This window comes from Gymnoscopelus microlampas (genome assembly GCF_963454915.1).
Source record: "Gymnoscopelus microlampas genome assembly, chromosome: 2".
NCBI classification, from domain to species: Eukaryota; Metazoa; Chordata; class Actinopteri; order Myctophiformes; family Myctophidae; genus Gymnoscopelus; species Gymnoscopelus microlampas.
In genome coordinates this window covers 59,956,098-59,973,105 of record NC_139939.1, presented here as the reverse complement: position 1 = coordinate 59,973,105, position 17,008 = coordinate 59,956,098, and the positions used below count along the sequence as shown (strand labels likewise).

The following is a 17,008-nucleotide window of genomic DNA, read 5'->3' as shown; positions in this document are numbered from 1 at the left end:
ATGTTAAACATGTTAAACTTAGACATGTTAAACTTAGACATGTTAAACATGTTCAATAACGATAAACGATGCTCAACGACGTTAAACTGTATCAACAAAGTGCAGGGACGTGCACAGATAGACTCTAGGTGGTGCAAGAGCACCTGCCCTTTGCCCTCTTGACCAGAAGTGCCCTTTTGAAAAAAGGGCACACACAAAAACGTTTTTTTTTCAGTTTTTTCAGTTTACAGCAGGGGTCTTCAACAGGGGGTCCAGGACCCCTAGGGGGTCCTCAGAGTTACTACAGAGGGTCCGCCAAATCTTTATGTGATTATGATTTTTCTTTTTACCATAACCACTCGAAACCTAGCATCCCTTTTCTGAGGAGAACTTTAGCCAAAAATAGCAGATCTACAAGCCCACAACGCCTCGTGCTGCGAGGCGTTGTGGGCTTGTAGATCTGCTATTTTTGGCAAAGAGGTATAGGTGTAGAGGGAAAAAAGAGCAGACTAAGTAAACAAAAAAAAGTATAATTTACTTGAGTACCTGCCCCTCAAAATGTCTGTGCACGCCACTGACAAAGTGTCCAACAGAGTTCAACAGGAAACACTTTCATACAAAGATCCTTCATGAATTACAGTTCATTCATTAATGCTGTCCTTGTTTTTACACAGAACCAAAAAAAAAGCCCCTCCCTCCTTCTCTATGTTTTTTTTTAAAATGACATGCTGGCCAATCAGAGGCCTGTCATTCTGGCCAATCAGAGGCCTGACATGCTGGCCAAAAATGCTGTTCAAATTCAACATGTTGATATTAAACATGTTAACACATCGGGTGCCAGAATTTTATAATAACAGATTACGTTCGGTGCCAGAAATCTCACCGTCTGCAACGCTGCGCTGTTTAGAGCTGTAGACCATTGGTTCTCAAAGTGGGGTCCGGGGACCCCCAGGGGTACTTGAGGGTGTTCCAGGGGGTACCCAGCAAAATGTGTAAATATAGCATCAGAATAATTATGACTTTTTATTCTTTGGGCTATTCCAAAATAGCAGATCTACAAGCTCATAGCGCGCCACCGAGTGCCGCGCTATGAGCTTGTAGATCTGCTATTTTTGAAAAATCGTGAAAATTTTGGGAAATCTTTGAAATATATATATTTTAAAGCAAACATTTGTAACTCAAATCTTTGCTTCTGGGGGTCCCTAGAACAAAATATTTTTAGATGGGGGTCCGCGGCCAAATACATATAATTTTGGGGGTCCTTGACATGAAAAAGTTTGAGAACCACTGCTGTAGACTCCACGGCGAGCACCACGCACGTAAACAATGCATGCGTGCACAGCAATGGATGGTCCTGGCTAAAGCCTGGAACAACAACATGTCTCATGCGAGTCACCCTTGCGGAGCGATCGTGCATCGAGAATGACTCGTTTTGCCCACTGTAAAAAGTTAAAGAGATACAGAGGTTTTTAGCAAGAGTGGAAGCGGATGGGAGCCAGATTTTTTGACACGGTGATCCATCTGTCCCTTTACTTCTTAGAGTGTTCATGGGTGATTCCAGTGCTGTGCTAACCCCCCCCCCCCCCTTGTGGAAAAAAGGGTTATTTTAGTGTATTTAATTTAATACAAATTCATTTAATTATTGATCTATTGTTGTCAAAACGTCCTGTGTGGATGAAAGGGCGAAGTCCTTACAGACAGACAGACAGACAGACAGACAGACAGACAGACAGACAAAGTCTCTACAATACTATTTTATTTCCTTAAAGGTAGTGATAAGGCATAATGTTTTGAAAGGGTAAATGTCTATATTGTGATAGTAATCATTACTATAGAGTGTTTGTTCAGTAACAGGAGTCTCTCTGTCTCTCCAGCTCTTTAATAAACAGAACATAATACACTGTCAGATCGTGATACCAGTTTCATCCAATCGGCAGGAAGAACCCCACAAAGATTGTTTATCAGCTTTTGTTCCGATTTCAATCGTGTGTGTCTGCTCATTTATGTATTTATTTATTTATTGATTTCTTTCATCTATCTTCTAATGGCACTTGTTTATTCTGCATCTCTCCTGATTTGATGAAATTCGTATCCCGACCTGAAAATGTTTGTTTATGAAAGATCTAGAGAGACATGTAGACTCCTGTTACTGAACAAACACTCTATAGTAATGATTAAAGATCTAGAGAGACATGTAGACTCCTGTTACTGAACAAACACTCTATAGTAATGATTAAAGATCTAGAGAAACATGTAGACTCCTGTTACTGAACTCTATAGTAATGATTAAAGATCTAGAGAGACATGTAGACTCCTGTTACTGAACAAACACTCTATAGTAATGATTAAAGATCTAGAGAGACATGTAGACTCCTGTTACTGAACAAACACTCTATAGTAATGATTAAAGATCTAGAGAGACATGTAGACTCCTGTTACTGAACAAACACTCTATAGTAATGATTAAAGATCTAGAGAAACATGTAGACTCCTGTTACTGAACAAACACTCTATAGTAATGATTAAAGATCTAGAGAGACATGTAGACTCCTGTTACTGAACTCTATAGTAATGATTAAAGATCTAGAGAGACATGTAGACTCCTGTTACTGAACAAACACTCTATAGTAATGATTAAAGATCTAGAGAGACATGTAGACTCCTGTTACTGAACAAACACTCTATAGTAATGATTACTAGACCCAATTTTGCAATTTTATGCAGTGAAATTGTGGGAAGTTGCGAAATATGCGGAAAGTTGTGAAATATGCGGCAATATGCGATGCGCATATTATGCGATGTGATGCAGCCTTTTTGAAAAAACGTTACCCCCGCATAATTATGCGCCATTTTGATGATTATGCGGTAAATTCTGCGATCGCATAATCACATTTTTCTGGAGGGTCTAGATTACTATCACAATATAGATCTATTTAACACTTATCTTAAGAAAAGAAAAGAATTGTGTGTGTGTGTGTGTGTGTGTGTGTGTGTGTGTGTGTGTGTGTGTGTGTGTGTGTGTGTGTGTGTGTGTATGTATGTATGTATGTATGTATGTATGTATGTATGTATGTATGTATGTATGTATGTATGTATGTATGTATGTATATATATATGTATATATATATATATATATATATATATATATATATATATATATATATATATATATATATATATATATATATATATATATATATATATATATGCTGCCGTAGTAAAAGTAAAGTTGTCAATGACAGAAACCATCGTCTTAATTTCTCCAACAATCTTTCCATCCTCAGCCTTCAGCGTACTTTAATTTTATTTTATTAAAGGCTTAATGTGTAACTTCACGCTGTGTTTACGTAACAAAACAATAAATACATTGTTTTTGTTATGATTTGGGGGACCCCGCCCCCCCCGCAGCTCAGAACGGAGAAAGTCTGTTGATCTAGAGGCTAAATCTGCTTATTTCTGTCGCTCGAAAATAGTTATTATTACGTTGGAAGTCTGGTCTCGCGACACTTCCGCCCGCAATTCCGGAGCCTGGAGGGCGGAAGTATCGCGAGACGAGACTTCCCAACGTAATAATAACTATTTCTCCTTTAACCCTTTAAGACCTGAGGCCGCTTCTAGAAAATTCTAAATCCTAACAGTTTTTCGGAAAAAAATATTTTCACGATTTTTCAAAAATAGCAGATCTACAAGCTCATAGCGCGGCACTCGGTGTCGCGCTATGAGCTTGTAGATCTGCTATCTTTGAATAGCCCAAATAAATCTTAAAATGAGACGCAGATGCATCCCCAGTCTTAATGGGTTAAGGAGAACTCCTTCTAACGCTATGGACCAGAGCTATGGGTAGAAACATGCATTTATTGTTTTGTTTACCTTAACACAGGGCAAAGGTACGTACTATGCCTTTAATGTTGTACAGTTAACGAGTTAGGCGAATATTCATGAGGCGTGGAGGGCAGGGAGGGAGGGAGGGAGGGGGGGCAGCATGTGTATGAAATATACATATATAAATATGAATAACATTTTCTATACGTTTTTGTAGCTGGGAGATCAAACGATACCATTACGGCTGTAAAGGAATGCTTTGTCATCATTATGTGTATAATTATGTCCAATAAACTGTTTTTTTATATATATATGAATATATTTGTAAATTTAATCTCACGTGGATCAGTGCAGTTTCACCCCCTTATTGCTGGCAAAAAAAAAAAAGACTATTTATAATCTTTTATTGTTTTTCTGTTGCGATTGAAAGTTGTTTTCTTGGTTAATTTATTTTTCAATGCGATATTAAAATAAGACACGATAAAACACGATGTCAGTGTTTCATTTGTTTCTACAGGAAGTCACATTTTACCAGTATAGGTTTAGTCATGTTTTTTTGAATACAACTCTATTTAGTTTGTTATCTGAAATGTTTTACTATTTACAGTGTAGCCATTTATCAGACGCTCTTAACCCATTAAGAGATTTGAGCTAAAAAAGCATTATTTTACACTTTGGCTATTCAAAAATAGCAGATCTACAAGCTCATAGCGCGGCACCGAGTGCCGCGCTATGAGCTTGTAGATCTGCTATTTTTGAAAAATCGTGAAAATGTGTGAATATATTATATATTTCTTAAAGTGAACATTTGTAACTCAAATCTTTGCTTCTGGGGGGTCCCTGGAACAAAGTATTTTGATGGGGGTACGTGGCCAAATACATATCATTTTGGGGGTCCTTGATGTGGAAAAGATTGAGCACCACTGATATAGAAACATACGTTTGTCAGAAAACCGTTGGGATTTAGGAGACATGTAGAATCGGCGTCAGGTCTTAATGGGTTAATCCAGTGACTTACAGTAAGCAAGGTAAACACGAGGTAATACATGAAATGTATATAAATAGTAATATAGGATCATAGGGAAACCAAGAACCTATCATCAGTCTAAACAGTAGAATATCAAAAATAATCTGTGTTGTCTTTTTGACAGCAAATTTAGATTCCATTTAGTTTTAGTCATATTTTAGTCATCTGAAATGTTTTAGTTTTTCTCTAGTTTTAGTCGACTAAATCTACATCATTCCTACTTAGTTTTACTTAGTGGTGTAAAGTAACTAAGTACATACTCTAGTAGGCCTACTGTACTTAAAGGTAGGGTGAGTGATATTTTTTGGTATTTAAATGTTTTTTTGTTAAAAGGTTAGAGTATTCTATTGTGATAGTAATCATTGCTACAGAGCGTTTGTTGGGTCACAGAGGTCTCTCCAGCTCTTTAGTAAACACAATATGATTTAATTTCAGCCAAACAGGAGAGAGCTCTGAAAATGCAAGTTTTGTTTAATAAAGAGCTGGAGAGTCATGGGAGACTCCTTTTACTGAACAAACACTCTATAGCAATGATTATTATCACAATATAGAGCTATTTAACACTGTTACTGAACAAACACTCTATAGCAATGATTACTATCACAATATAGAGCTATTTAACACTGTTACTGAACAAACACTCTATAGCAATGATTACTATCACAATATAGAGCTATTTAACACTGTTACTGAACACACACTCTATAGTAATGAGTACTATCACAATATAGAGCTATTTAACACTGTTACTGAACAAACACTCTATAGTAATGAGTACTATCACAATATAGATCTATTTAACACTGTTACTGAACAAACACTCTATAGTAATGATTATTATCACAATATACAGCTATTTAACACTGTTACTGAACAAACACTCTATATTGTTTGACCACTGGAAAGACGGTTGACAGCCGGAATGTAGACGGCATCCGGGAGCAGTTTGGGTTCTACAGTGAGGACTTTAAGAAGGGCCTTTCAGGCAAGCCGCAAGGGGAGCCTGCAGTACCACCACGGCCCAAGAAACCATCACGCCACAATGAAATGTTTGGAACGGGGGGGGGAATCTCCTGGACCTGGTGAGACGGTGGAGGAGCCCGGCCTTGAGGCCATCCACAGAGCCTAGTCCCTCCACGTGTCACAGAGCCTCTCCTCTCCCCCGGCCCCCGGCAGAGTAGTTCCGGAGAAGAGGACTGAGGGGCCCCGTCTTTCCCTAAGAGGACTGACCGTGGGTACAGTAGCTACTGGGACGCAAGTCGGGGCTTGATCAACCCCGTCTGGGTCACCTGGGTGAGGGTGTATGTTGTTGTGAGACCCGAAACACCCGATGACCCCCAGGCTACAACACTGATGATAAGTCCCAGGTGGTGCATCCATGTGATGTTTTTCTTTATTATAATAATGATTACTATCACAATACAGAGCTTTAACCTTTTAACAAAAACACTTTGTTTCAACCCAAACATATCTCTTACCCTTTAAGCATTTTAAATGGAAATAATCTTGTACACGCGGTTCTCTAAGGAAATGCAGATTTAAAAGTATTTGTCTTGAACTGTGTTCTCAATGTGTGGTCCGGGGGCCCCCAGGGGTCCTCAAGAGGGTTCCAGGGGGTTCCCAGATAAATCATAGATTGCTATAGGAACCAAATGAAGTTGCTCAACCAGCTTCCACCTCACCATATAAGGGCATGTGTGTCTATATGGACAGAAGAAGTAGTTGGCCCTCCTGTGTCTGCTCTTGGTATTACTACTTGACATATATCTACATTGAGTCATTGACACACATTATATTTCCTGCTTATATTTGATCATTTAATTGTATTTAATCATTGTATACAGTATGTGAACAATACATAATAATAATAAGTAATAATAATAATAATAATATTATTATTATTATTATGAATAATAATAATAATAATAATAATAATAATAATAATAATAATAATAATAATAATAAGTAATGATAATAATAATAAGTAATATAAAGTATACAGTATGTGAACAGTCATTTTGATACCAATATTTTTGTACTTACTCAAGTACATTTTTAATTCCGGACTTATTTTTTTAAAAACTTGTAACAGAATATTTCTACATCACAGTATTGATACTTCTACTTAAAGTAAAAACAATGAGTACCACCACACTGTGCCTTAACAAAACACTGTGCCTTAACAAAACACCAGTCAAGGTAAAAATAATGCACCGATGCGTTGCGCGTGCGTGTGTGTGTGCGTATGTGTCCGTTACACACACACACACACACACAACGTGCAGCCAGAGGGAGGTTTAACACATGAACACGTTTATATTGTGCGACGTGTTTCTGATCAACTTTAATCACATTTAAACCGATTATAGATATAAATATAAATATCGATACCGATATATTAACGATATAGATAATTATCGACCAGTGTGTGTGTGTGTGTGTGTGTGTGTGTTTAGTTGAGTTAGCATCTAGCGGCTAACGGGCTAGCTTCAAAATGTTCTCAACTTTATTTCTCCCTGTGACGTCAGACTGAGAGTCTGTTATTGATCATCAATCAGTTTCATTTCATTCATAATCTGATCGATAACTGATGATCAGACCCTCCTCTGTCAGGAGGACAGAGATACTCATCAGGTTGTGTCTCTCTGGATGAGGAGCGCTCCTCCAGCGCGCTGCTCCCCGGCTCACACAGCGCTATGAGCGGCCAGCCTGTGGCCGAGGCGGAGGTCACCTACAGCGGATCAGAGCAGGACTCTGAGTCCGAGGATGAGGAGGAGGAGCTGGGCCTCCATAGAGGAGGAGGAGGAGGAGGAGGAGGAGGAGGAGGAGGCCGGGAGAGGAGAGGAGTGAAGAGGGAGAGGCTGGAGCGGGCCGTGGGCATGGAGGTGAGACTGTTTTGTGGGCATGGAGGTGAGACTGTTTTGTGGGCATGGAGGTGAGACTGTTTTGTGGGCATGGAGGTGAGACTGTTTTGTGGGCATGGAGGTGAGACTGTTTTGTGGGCATGAAGGTGAGACTGTTTTGTGGGCATGGAGGTGAGACTGTTTATGTGGGCATGGAGGTGAGACTGTTTATGTGGGCATGGAGGTGAGACTGTTTTGTGGGGGTGAGACTGTTTTGTGGGCATGGAGGTGAGACTGTTTTGTGGGCATGGAGGTGAGACTGTTTAGTGGGCATGGAGGTGAGACTGTTTCTGTGGGCATGGAGGTGAGACTGTTTTGTGGGCATGGAGGTGAGACTGTTTAGTGGGCATGGAGGTGAGACTGTTTTGTGGGCATGGAGGTGAGACTGTTTTGTGGGCATGGAGGTGAGACTGTTTTGTGGGCATGGAGGTGAGACTGTTTAGTGGGCATGGAGGTGAGACTGTTTTGTGGGCATGGAGGTGAGACTGTTTTGTGGGCATGGAGGTGAGACTGTTTTGTGGGCATGGAGGTGAGACTGTTTATGTGGGCATGGAGGTGAGACTGTTTATGTGGGCATGGAGGTGAGACTGTTTTGTGGGGGTGAGACTGTTTTGTGGGCATGGAGGTGAGACTGTTTTGTGGGCATGGAGGTGAGACTGTTTTGTGGGCATGGAGGTGAGACGGTTTTGTGGGCATGGAGGTGAGACTGTTTTGTGGGCATGAAGGTGAGACTGTTTTGTGGGCATGGAGGTGAGACTGTTTTGTGGGCATGGAGGTGAGACTGTTTTGTGGGCATGGAGGTGAGACTGTTTTGTGGGCATGGAGGTGAGACTGTTTTGTGGGCATGGAGGTGAGACTGTCTGTGGGCATGGAGGTGAGACTGTTTTGTGGGCATGGAGGTGAGACTGTCTGTGGGCATGGAGGTGAGACTGTTTTGTGGGCATGGAGGTGAGACTGTTTTGTGGGCATGGAGGTGAGACTGTTTTGTGGGCATGGAGGTGAGACTGTTTTGTGGGCATGGAGGTGAGACTGTTTTGTGGGCATGGAGGTGAGACTGTCTGTGGGCATGGAGGTGAGACTGTTTTGTGGGCATGGAGGTGAGACTGTTTTGTGGGCATGGAGGTGAGACTGTTTTGTGGGCATGGAGGTGAGACTGTTTTGTGGGCATGGAGGTGAGACTGTTTTGTGGGCATGGAGGTGAGACTGTTTTGTGGGCATGGAGGTGAGACTGTTTTGTGGGCGGTGAGACTGTTTATGTGGGCATGGAGGTGAGACTGTTTTGTGGGCATGGAGGTGAGACTGTTTTGTGGGCACGGAGGTGAGACTGTTTTGTGGGCATGGAGGTGAGACTGTTTTGTGGGCATGGTGGTCACACACACACACACACACACACACACACACACACACACACACACACACACACACACACACACACACACACACGCGTTGTTGTGATTCACATCATGGAGGCAGGTCGGACCCCCAGTGAATGCTTGGTGGGGGGTCCCTGTGGGATGTTCTCTCTGTCTCTCACAACCATGTGAGGATGATGTCAGAGCTGATCCACAACCTGGATTAGAACATTGTACGTGTGAATGTGTGTGTGCTGTGATATGGACATTGATTGATTGATTGAATATTGTATTAGGCAAACCATGTAAACGGCACAATTACATTTATAATACTTCTAAAAGGTCTAAAAAGTCCGACCAAAAAAGTCTTTGCCGTTGTTTCCATTGAGGTCCTTGGTATTCAATTCATAGACATATATAGTAGTAACCACACAGTTCAAATATCAACACAAAAATAAATACAAAATAACACTTTATGTACAAACAAAAATGCTCAGGGCTGTTTTAATTGAGCCCAGAGACCTGCTCTTTTTTTGAGGGATGGGGTTAGACTATTCCAAACCTGGGTGGCAGTGCTGTAGCGTCTCTACTTCTTGCGGCAGCTTAGAAAGTTCAAGGTCAGTAAAACAGCTATGATACATTTCTATAGGTCAGTCATTGAGAGCGTGCTCACCTTTTCCATGCTTGTCTGGTACGGCAATACAACCGCACAGGACAAGACACGGTTGGAGAGGGTTACACGTCAGGCAGCTAGGATAATTGGTTCGAGCCTTCCATCGCTGTCATCACTCTATCCCACTAGATTGGTGAAGAGGGCTAAAAAAATCATAGCCGACCATTCCCATCCAGCCCATTACCTTTTCAATCTCCTCCCATCAGGTAGGAGATATGGCAGCATTGGGAGTAGAACCTCCCGTTTTAGAGACAGCACATACCTCCAAGCAGTCAGGCACCTTAACGACACTCTTGCACTACAAACACAAACTAGACGGTATGCACTTTAATTATGCACTTTAAAAATTGCTACATAATTGCACTAAGCAGTTTCTCCTACTGTCTGTACTGTATACATGAGCCAAAGCTGCAGCTTGGTCCTGGTTTGGTTCTGTTTCTTGTGTCTCTTTTTGTTCTTGTCTTTGTGCTGTTGTTTATTGTGTTGTCATGTATGTGAGAGGAAGCACCAAGACAATTTCCTATCAAACTTGTTTTGAAATGGCAAATAAATACTTGAACTTGAACTTGTAGGAAGGATAATTTGCCCATGTTTGTTTTATGGGTGGGTGGTACCAGATCGTTGTTTACGCTCCCTCTAGTTTTGTGACTGTGGCTGTGGCTAACTTTTTGGAGATATTTAGACAGATATTGATGATGCTATGGAGATGATATCCAAAGCAGCCTCTCGCTCTTAAAACACAGTGTGAGTGTTCACGGCCCGTAAATGAAAGTCCTTTATAAGTTTAAGCGTGTTCTCTGTGAGTGCCTGACGGCAACAGCACAACAGCACCACTATAGCAGAGTGGGTCTGCGGCAGTTTGATGATCATCCCATAGCTTGCTGTAACCGTGGCGGCGGCTGTAACCATGGCGACAATAGCTCCCATAGCCTGAATTTTGTTACATAGAAACGCTAATGAATAGAGTACAGAAGTCCTGACGTCACTCGTTCATCCCCTGGTTCATAAAGTAATGTCTCTATGGACAATAACATTGTGTCATCTTAGAATCGTCTCATATAAGAATTGTGGTCTAAAAATAAACAAACTGTCTCTGTGATATTGTCAGGGAGGCTCTGTATCGTTTATGTTATATATATATATATATATATTGTCAGGGAGGAGGTTCTGTATCGTTTATGATAGTCAGTCACTCATATTTGATACAGTCTGTTTCTGGTGAAAATGTAACTAATTCGGCAGAAGTAACATTATGGTTTTCTCACCGTCAGTTGATGCTTCATATCCAGAGAGTCAAACCACCGGGAACACAGTTCTTATTTGATGCGATATAGGGCATCGCAGTTGCGGCCACTTCCGGGTTCCACTGCAAAATACTCAATGCATTTTTCCCATTGACATTTCCAAAAATATTTATATCAATTAATTTAAGCCTAGAATCAAGCCATCAAGGGTCCTGGTGAATCATGACCATTAGACATTTTTTTCTGTGATTTATTTATTTATTTTATATTTAATTATATAAAATTTGTTTTGCCGTTTTCACATTTTTTTTTTCACATAATCAAAAGTTTTATGGTCATGATTCACCAGGACCCTGGATGGCTTGATTCTAGGCTTAAATTAATTGATATAAATGTTTTTGGGAAAAGTCAATGGGAAAAATGCATTGAGTATTTTGCAGTGGAACCAGGAAGTGGGCGGGAACTGCGATGCCCTATTAAACACTTCTATGGGAATTCAGAACAGGGGGAAAAAAGCGCGACCCAGGTAGGATGTGTAAATGACGTCAGACTTCGGTGCTCTATAGCTAATAGCTTAGATTTTGGGAAAGTGAGAAACGGGTGTCACTGTTCCATGCATTATGCTGATGGTCAATGGCCGTGTGCAAATGCAGATTAATTTATTGCTCTAGCCATTGAGGAGAACCGGGCAGAAGCAACAGGTTTTGGGGACAGAGGTTTGGGGAGTTATAGGAGGATAGTTTATTTGTGTTTGAGGGACGAGTGAGAGTTGACTCATGTTGAGTCATAGCGGGCGTGGCCGGCGGGCCGACCGCTATGACTCAGACACAGAGCTGGTATTTGGTCATTTTATGGGCGGGGCCACGTGGCGTACATGTCTTGAGGGCATTAATATAAACACATTGAAATGGGGAAAGCATCATTTTAGATTTTAGCGTTGGCTATTCAAAAATAGCAGATCTACAAGCTCACAGCGCGTCACTTTGTGATGCGCTGTGAGCTTATAGATCTGCTATTTTTTTTAAATCGTGATAATGTGTGCAAATCTTCAATCAGATCGGAGTTAAAAGTGTTGGCTTTAAAACATATACATATATATATACAAAGATTTGCACACATTTTCAAAAATAGCAGATCCACAAGCTCATGCTATGAGCTTGTGATAGATTTCTTATTCTTTTCTTTTCTTCATGAACCCTAGACTCGGCCCGGCCCAACAAATTAGCATAGATTTTGGGCCCGGCTCGGCCCCAGAATGTGGGGTCGGTCGGGTAGGGTTGGATTTGGGCAGGATTTGAGAACTCTAGTGTCAAGGACCCCCAAAGATTATATGTATTTTGGCTGCGGACCCCCAGACATAATGTATGTGCCAGGGACCCCCAGAAGCAATGATTTGTGTTACATTTAAAAAAAAAAAGCAGATCTACAAGCTCATAGCGCTATGAGCTTGTAGATCTTGGTTAACATGATGGTGATGCAGTATTAAGTTATATATTAAGTGACTTTTCTCTTTTTTAAACTCTAGATGGAGGATGAGGCTCCTGGAGGCTCCTCCTCCTCCTCAGGGGCCCCGGGGCTCCTGGGGGCCCCCGGAGGAGCAGGGTACCCCCACCACCCCCGCGGGGCCGGGGGCGTGGCCCGCGGGGCCAAGCCGGGGAAGAAGACCCGAGGCCGGGTCAAGATCAAGATGGAGTTCATCGACAACAAGCTGAGACGATACACAACGTTTAGTAAACGCAAGACTGGCATCATGAAGAAGGTTATTATCTTTAATATTAATAATCAGGGGTGCACATAACAGATGCGTCAAAATGCATGCTGTGCGGCACATCAGACGAAGGGAAGCGCTCTCGCGTACCAACAGCTGGGACAGGAATTTACTTCCTGAAGCCACACTCACACAATCACGCTAAAGCACGCTTCGGCCCCATGTACAGCCATTAGGAGGAGGGGGAGGGGACGCATGCTGCACGTGATTGTGTGAGTGTGGCCTCGAATCCTGACACACAGACAGACACAGTCAGTCGTGCGACTCGCACGCAGCACGCTGCTGACTGTGTTACAGGCACTCGTTACCGATGACGAACGCACCGTAATGGTGCAAAATATGCCGTGAACGTCCCAGTCTGGTGGATAAAATCAGCGCAGCACAGGGCACCAACCTTGGGGGGTTCACCAAACGGCGTGAAGGAAGAAAAGAAACGGCGAAAAAGCCTATAGGGCAGTGAAAGGAACAGCTCCTTCTTACCTCCGGGCTATCTGGTTGAGGCTTACACCCCCAGCCCTAATATTATTATATGTCTGTATGTCTCTCTGCAGGCCTATGAGCTGTCCACTCTGACCTGTCTGTCGGTCTGTCTGTCTGTCTGTCTGTCTGTCTGTCTGTCTGTCTGTCTGTCTGTCTGTCTGTCTCTCTCTCCAGGCCTATGAGCTGTCCACTCTAACAGGAACACAGGTCTTACTGCTGGTAGCGAGTGAGACAGGTCACGTCTACACCTTCGCCACCAGGAAGCTGCAGCCCATGATCACCAGTGAGACGGGTAAGTAGAGAGTGTGAGACGGGTAGGTAGGTGGGGGAGACAGTCTACTACTTCCTTACAGAATGGGAGGAAGACTTTTCTTCACCACTATATCCTTAACCCAGGTGTGTTTGCTTATATGTAACGCCAGCGTGGCTGTTACAAGAGAGGACATTTGTAACAGCAACAACCCTCGGGTGTATTTTAGAAGAACCCCTGCTGCCCGACCACTTGGGTCTGCCGCCTCGGGGGGGCGGTTACCTCATCGCTCAGTGGTCCTTCTGAACGATCTATACGGTCACAGCTTTTTTTTCTGTTCTGGCCCCACAGTGGTGGAATGAACTCCCCACTGATGTCAGGACAGCAGAGTCACTGATGTCAGGACAGCAGAGACACTGATGTCAGGACAGCAGAGTCACTGATGTCAGGACAGCAGAGACACTGATGTCAGGACAGCAGAGTCACTGATGTCAGGACAGCAGAGTCACTGATGTCAGGACAGCAGAGACACTGATGTCAGGACAGCAGAGTCACTGATGTCAGGACAGCAGAGACACTGATGTCAGGACAGCAGAGTCACTGATGTCAGGACAGCAGAGTCACTGATGTCAGGACAGCAGAGTCACTGCCCATTTTTCGCCGCAGGCTGAAAACCCACCTCTTCAGGAAACACTACCCTTCCTCTTTGCCTGGCCTCTACTCTTGTTTTATTGGATCTTGTTTATTTGATACGCTTATTTGTTTTAGCTCGTGCTCATTTTATTTTACTATTAGTCTCATCTGTTTAAGACAGTAGGTAACTGATATATTGCACTTTTACCTTAATGCTAGGTATACTCTTAGTTGCTTGTTTTAGAAGAGAATGCACTTCAGACTTCTGGTGATTAGTAGTTTCAGTTTCAGTTTCAAACATTGTTCCTTATAGGTAAGGCTCTCATCCAGACCTGTCTGTCTGCCTATCCTTCTCCGTTCTCTACACTGGCTCCCCGTATCGGCTCGCATTCAGTTTAAAACCCTGGTGCTAGCCTATAGGGCAGTGAAAGGAACAGCTCCTTCTTACCTCCGGGCTATGGTCGACGCTTACACCCCTGCCCGACCACTTCGGTCTGCCACCTCGGGCGACTGACTGCCTCGTCACTCAAGGGTCCTTCTGGTCGATCGACACGGTCACAACGTTTTTCCGTTCTGGCCCCACAGTGGTGGAATGAAGTCCCCACTGATGTCAGGACAGCAGAGTCACTGATGTCAGGACAGCAGAGTCACTGCCCATCTTTCACCGCAGGCTGAAAACCCTCCTTCAGGAAACACTACCCTTCCTCTCTGCCTGGCCTACTTGTTGTTAACTAGTTGTACGAACTCTTGTTTTATTGTTTTATTGGATCTTGTTTAGTCGATACACTTATTTGTTTTAGCTCTTGCTCATTAGATTTTCCTATTTTGTCTCATCTGTTTAAGACAGTAGGTAACTGATATATTGCACTTTTACCTTAGTATACTCTTAGTTGCTTGTTTTAGCAGAGAATGCACTTCAGACTTCTGGTTGTAGTTTCGTTCCCTACCTATGTTGAATGCACTTATTGTAAGTCTCTTCGGATAAAAGCGTCTGCTAAATGACTGTAATGTAATGTAATGTAATGTAATGTAATGTAATGTAATGAAGTATTTTCAGTAATGGGATAAAAAAACACGTTTGGTTTGGTAGATCTGTCTGAGCTGGTCATGTTAAAAGTAGCTCAGAAGTAAACAAAGTGTGGGCACCCTCACCCCTGCATTAGAGCCTAGGTGCCCACACCGCTAGGCCAGCGGTGCGGGCCGATATAACACATATTCTGTCTGTCTGTCTGTCTGTCTGTCTGTCTGTCTGTCTCTCTACAGGTAAGGCTCTGATCCAGACGTGTCTGAACTCTCCAGACTCGCCGCCTCGCCACGACCCGTGCAGCGACCAGCGCATGAGCGCCACGGGCTTCGAGGAGACGGACCTCACGTACCAGGTGACCGACCAGGACGGGCTGCCCGACGCCACGGGCAAGGTGGGTGTGGCTCTGTGTGTGTGTGTGTTGTTAAGCCGTCAAGGCAGGGCTGATGATGCAACTCTGATGATGTAGAGGGCCTCTATATTTACACACTCACTGCAGAGGAACACATTACATATACTGTACAGAAACCTCTGAAAAAATGGCCGCCATCTTGAAATTTCAAGTAGCTGTGGGTGGCCTATTGTCAAGTGACCCACAGAGAGTATTCATGCCAATTTTCATGCTTGTATCACCAAATAAACCATCATATCACTTAACACATCGGGTGCCAGCATTTTTTCATAACAACTTACCGTGGGTGCCAGCATTCTCCCCATTGACTGCGCTTTGCTGTTTAAAGCTTCCGCGTGCGTTACAAGCAAATCCACGCAAAAAAAAGCATCGATTCATGTTGTGCCATGAGCCTGGCTACAGGCTGGAACCATAACATTTCCCTCGCGTGTTACAACGGGGGGGGATCGCGCATGACCGGTTTTCCCCACAGGAAACAGATTCAGAGATATAGGCGTTTCAAAGTAGGAAATAGACAGGAAGCGGATGGGAAAAAAAAATGTGTTTCCGGTGAGTGATCTGGCACTTCCTATGCAGGATTACAATGGGTGCTCCCAGAGCTGCTCTAGCCCCGCCCACGCGGAGAAAAACGAAAAAAAAAACAAAAAAGACTAAACAGACCGTGTTCGGCACCGAAGCGCCACTATGTAAACACACGGTTCCGACCGTGTTCGGCACCGAAGCGCCACTATGTAAACACACGGTTCAGACCGTGTTCGGCACCGAAGCGCCACTATGTAAACACACGGTTCAGACCGTGTTCGGCACCCGATGTGTTAACTGCCCACTAAGGTGTCGGCCATCTTGAAAAATGGCCGCCATCTTGAAATTACAAATGCCTCAGACAATTTTCTTGTCAAGTGACCCATGTAGACTGCTCATGCCAATGTTCACGCTTGTATCATCAACTGAAAGATTCTGCCAGAAAAAAAGCATTTATCCGCTCCACTACAATGGCTGTGTGCAGATTCAGATCAATAGCTCCAGCCTCTGAGGAGAACTGGCAGGGACGTGTACAGATAGAGAGCACCTGCCCTTTGCCCTCTTGACCAGAAGTGCCCTTTTGAAAAAAAGAGAAAAAAAACGTGTTTTTTTTTCAGTTTACAGCAGGGGTCTTCAACAGGGGGTCCGGGACCCCTAGGGGGTCCTCAGAGTTATTACAGGGGGTCCGCCAATTCTTTATGTGATATGATTTTTCTTTTTACCATAACCACTCGAAACCTAGCATCCCTTTTCTGAGGAGAACTTTAGCCAAAAATAGCCAATCTACAAGCTCACAACGCCTCGGCGTTGTGGGCTTGTAGATTGGCTATTTTTGGCAAAGAGGTATAGGTGTAGAGGGAAAAAAGAGCAGACCAAGTAAACAAAAAAAAGCATAATTTACTTGAGCACCTGCCCCTCA

At 43.1% G+C, this 17,008-nt stretch overlaps 1 protein-coding gene across 2 annotated transcripts in view; it reads left to right on the top strand.

Moving 5' to 3' along the window:
• The first annotated feature begins 7,103 nt into the window (after window positions 1-7,103).
• The window catches only part of LOC311033638 (serum response factor-like), a 38,065-nt gene continuing 28,160 nt past the window's right edge, over window positions 7,104-17,008 (top strand). For both annotated transcript variants that reach the window (XM_084041233.1, XM_084041232.1), the window contains exons 1-4: window positions 7,104-7,713; window positions 12,526-12,759; window positions 13,423-13,540; window positions 15,395-15,549. In XM_084041233.1, coding sequence (XP_083897359.1) covers window positions 7,525-7,713; window positions 12,526-12,759; window positions 13,423-13,540; window positions 15,395-15,549 — 696 coding nt within the window. In that variant the 5' untranslated portion in view covers window positions 7,104-7,524. The remainder of the gene's footprint in view (window positions 7,714-12,525; window positions 12,760-13,422; window positions 13,541-15,394; window positions 15,550-17,008) is intronic.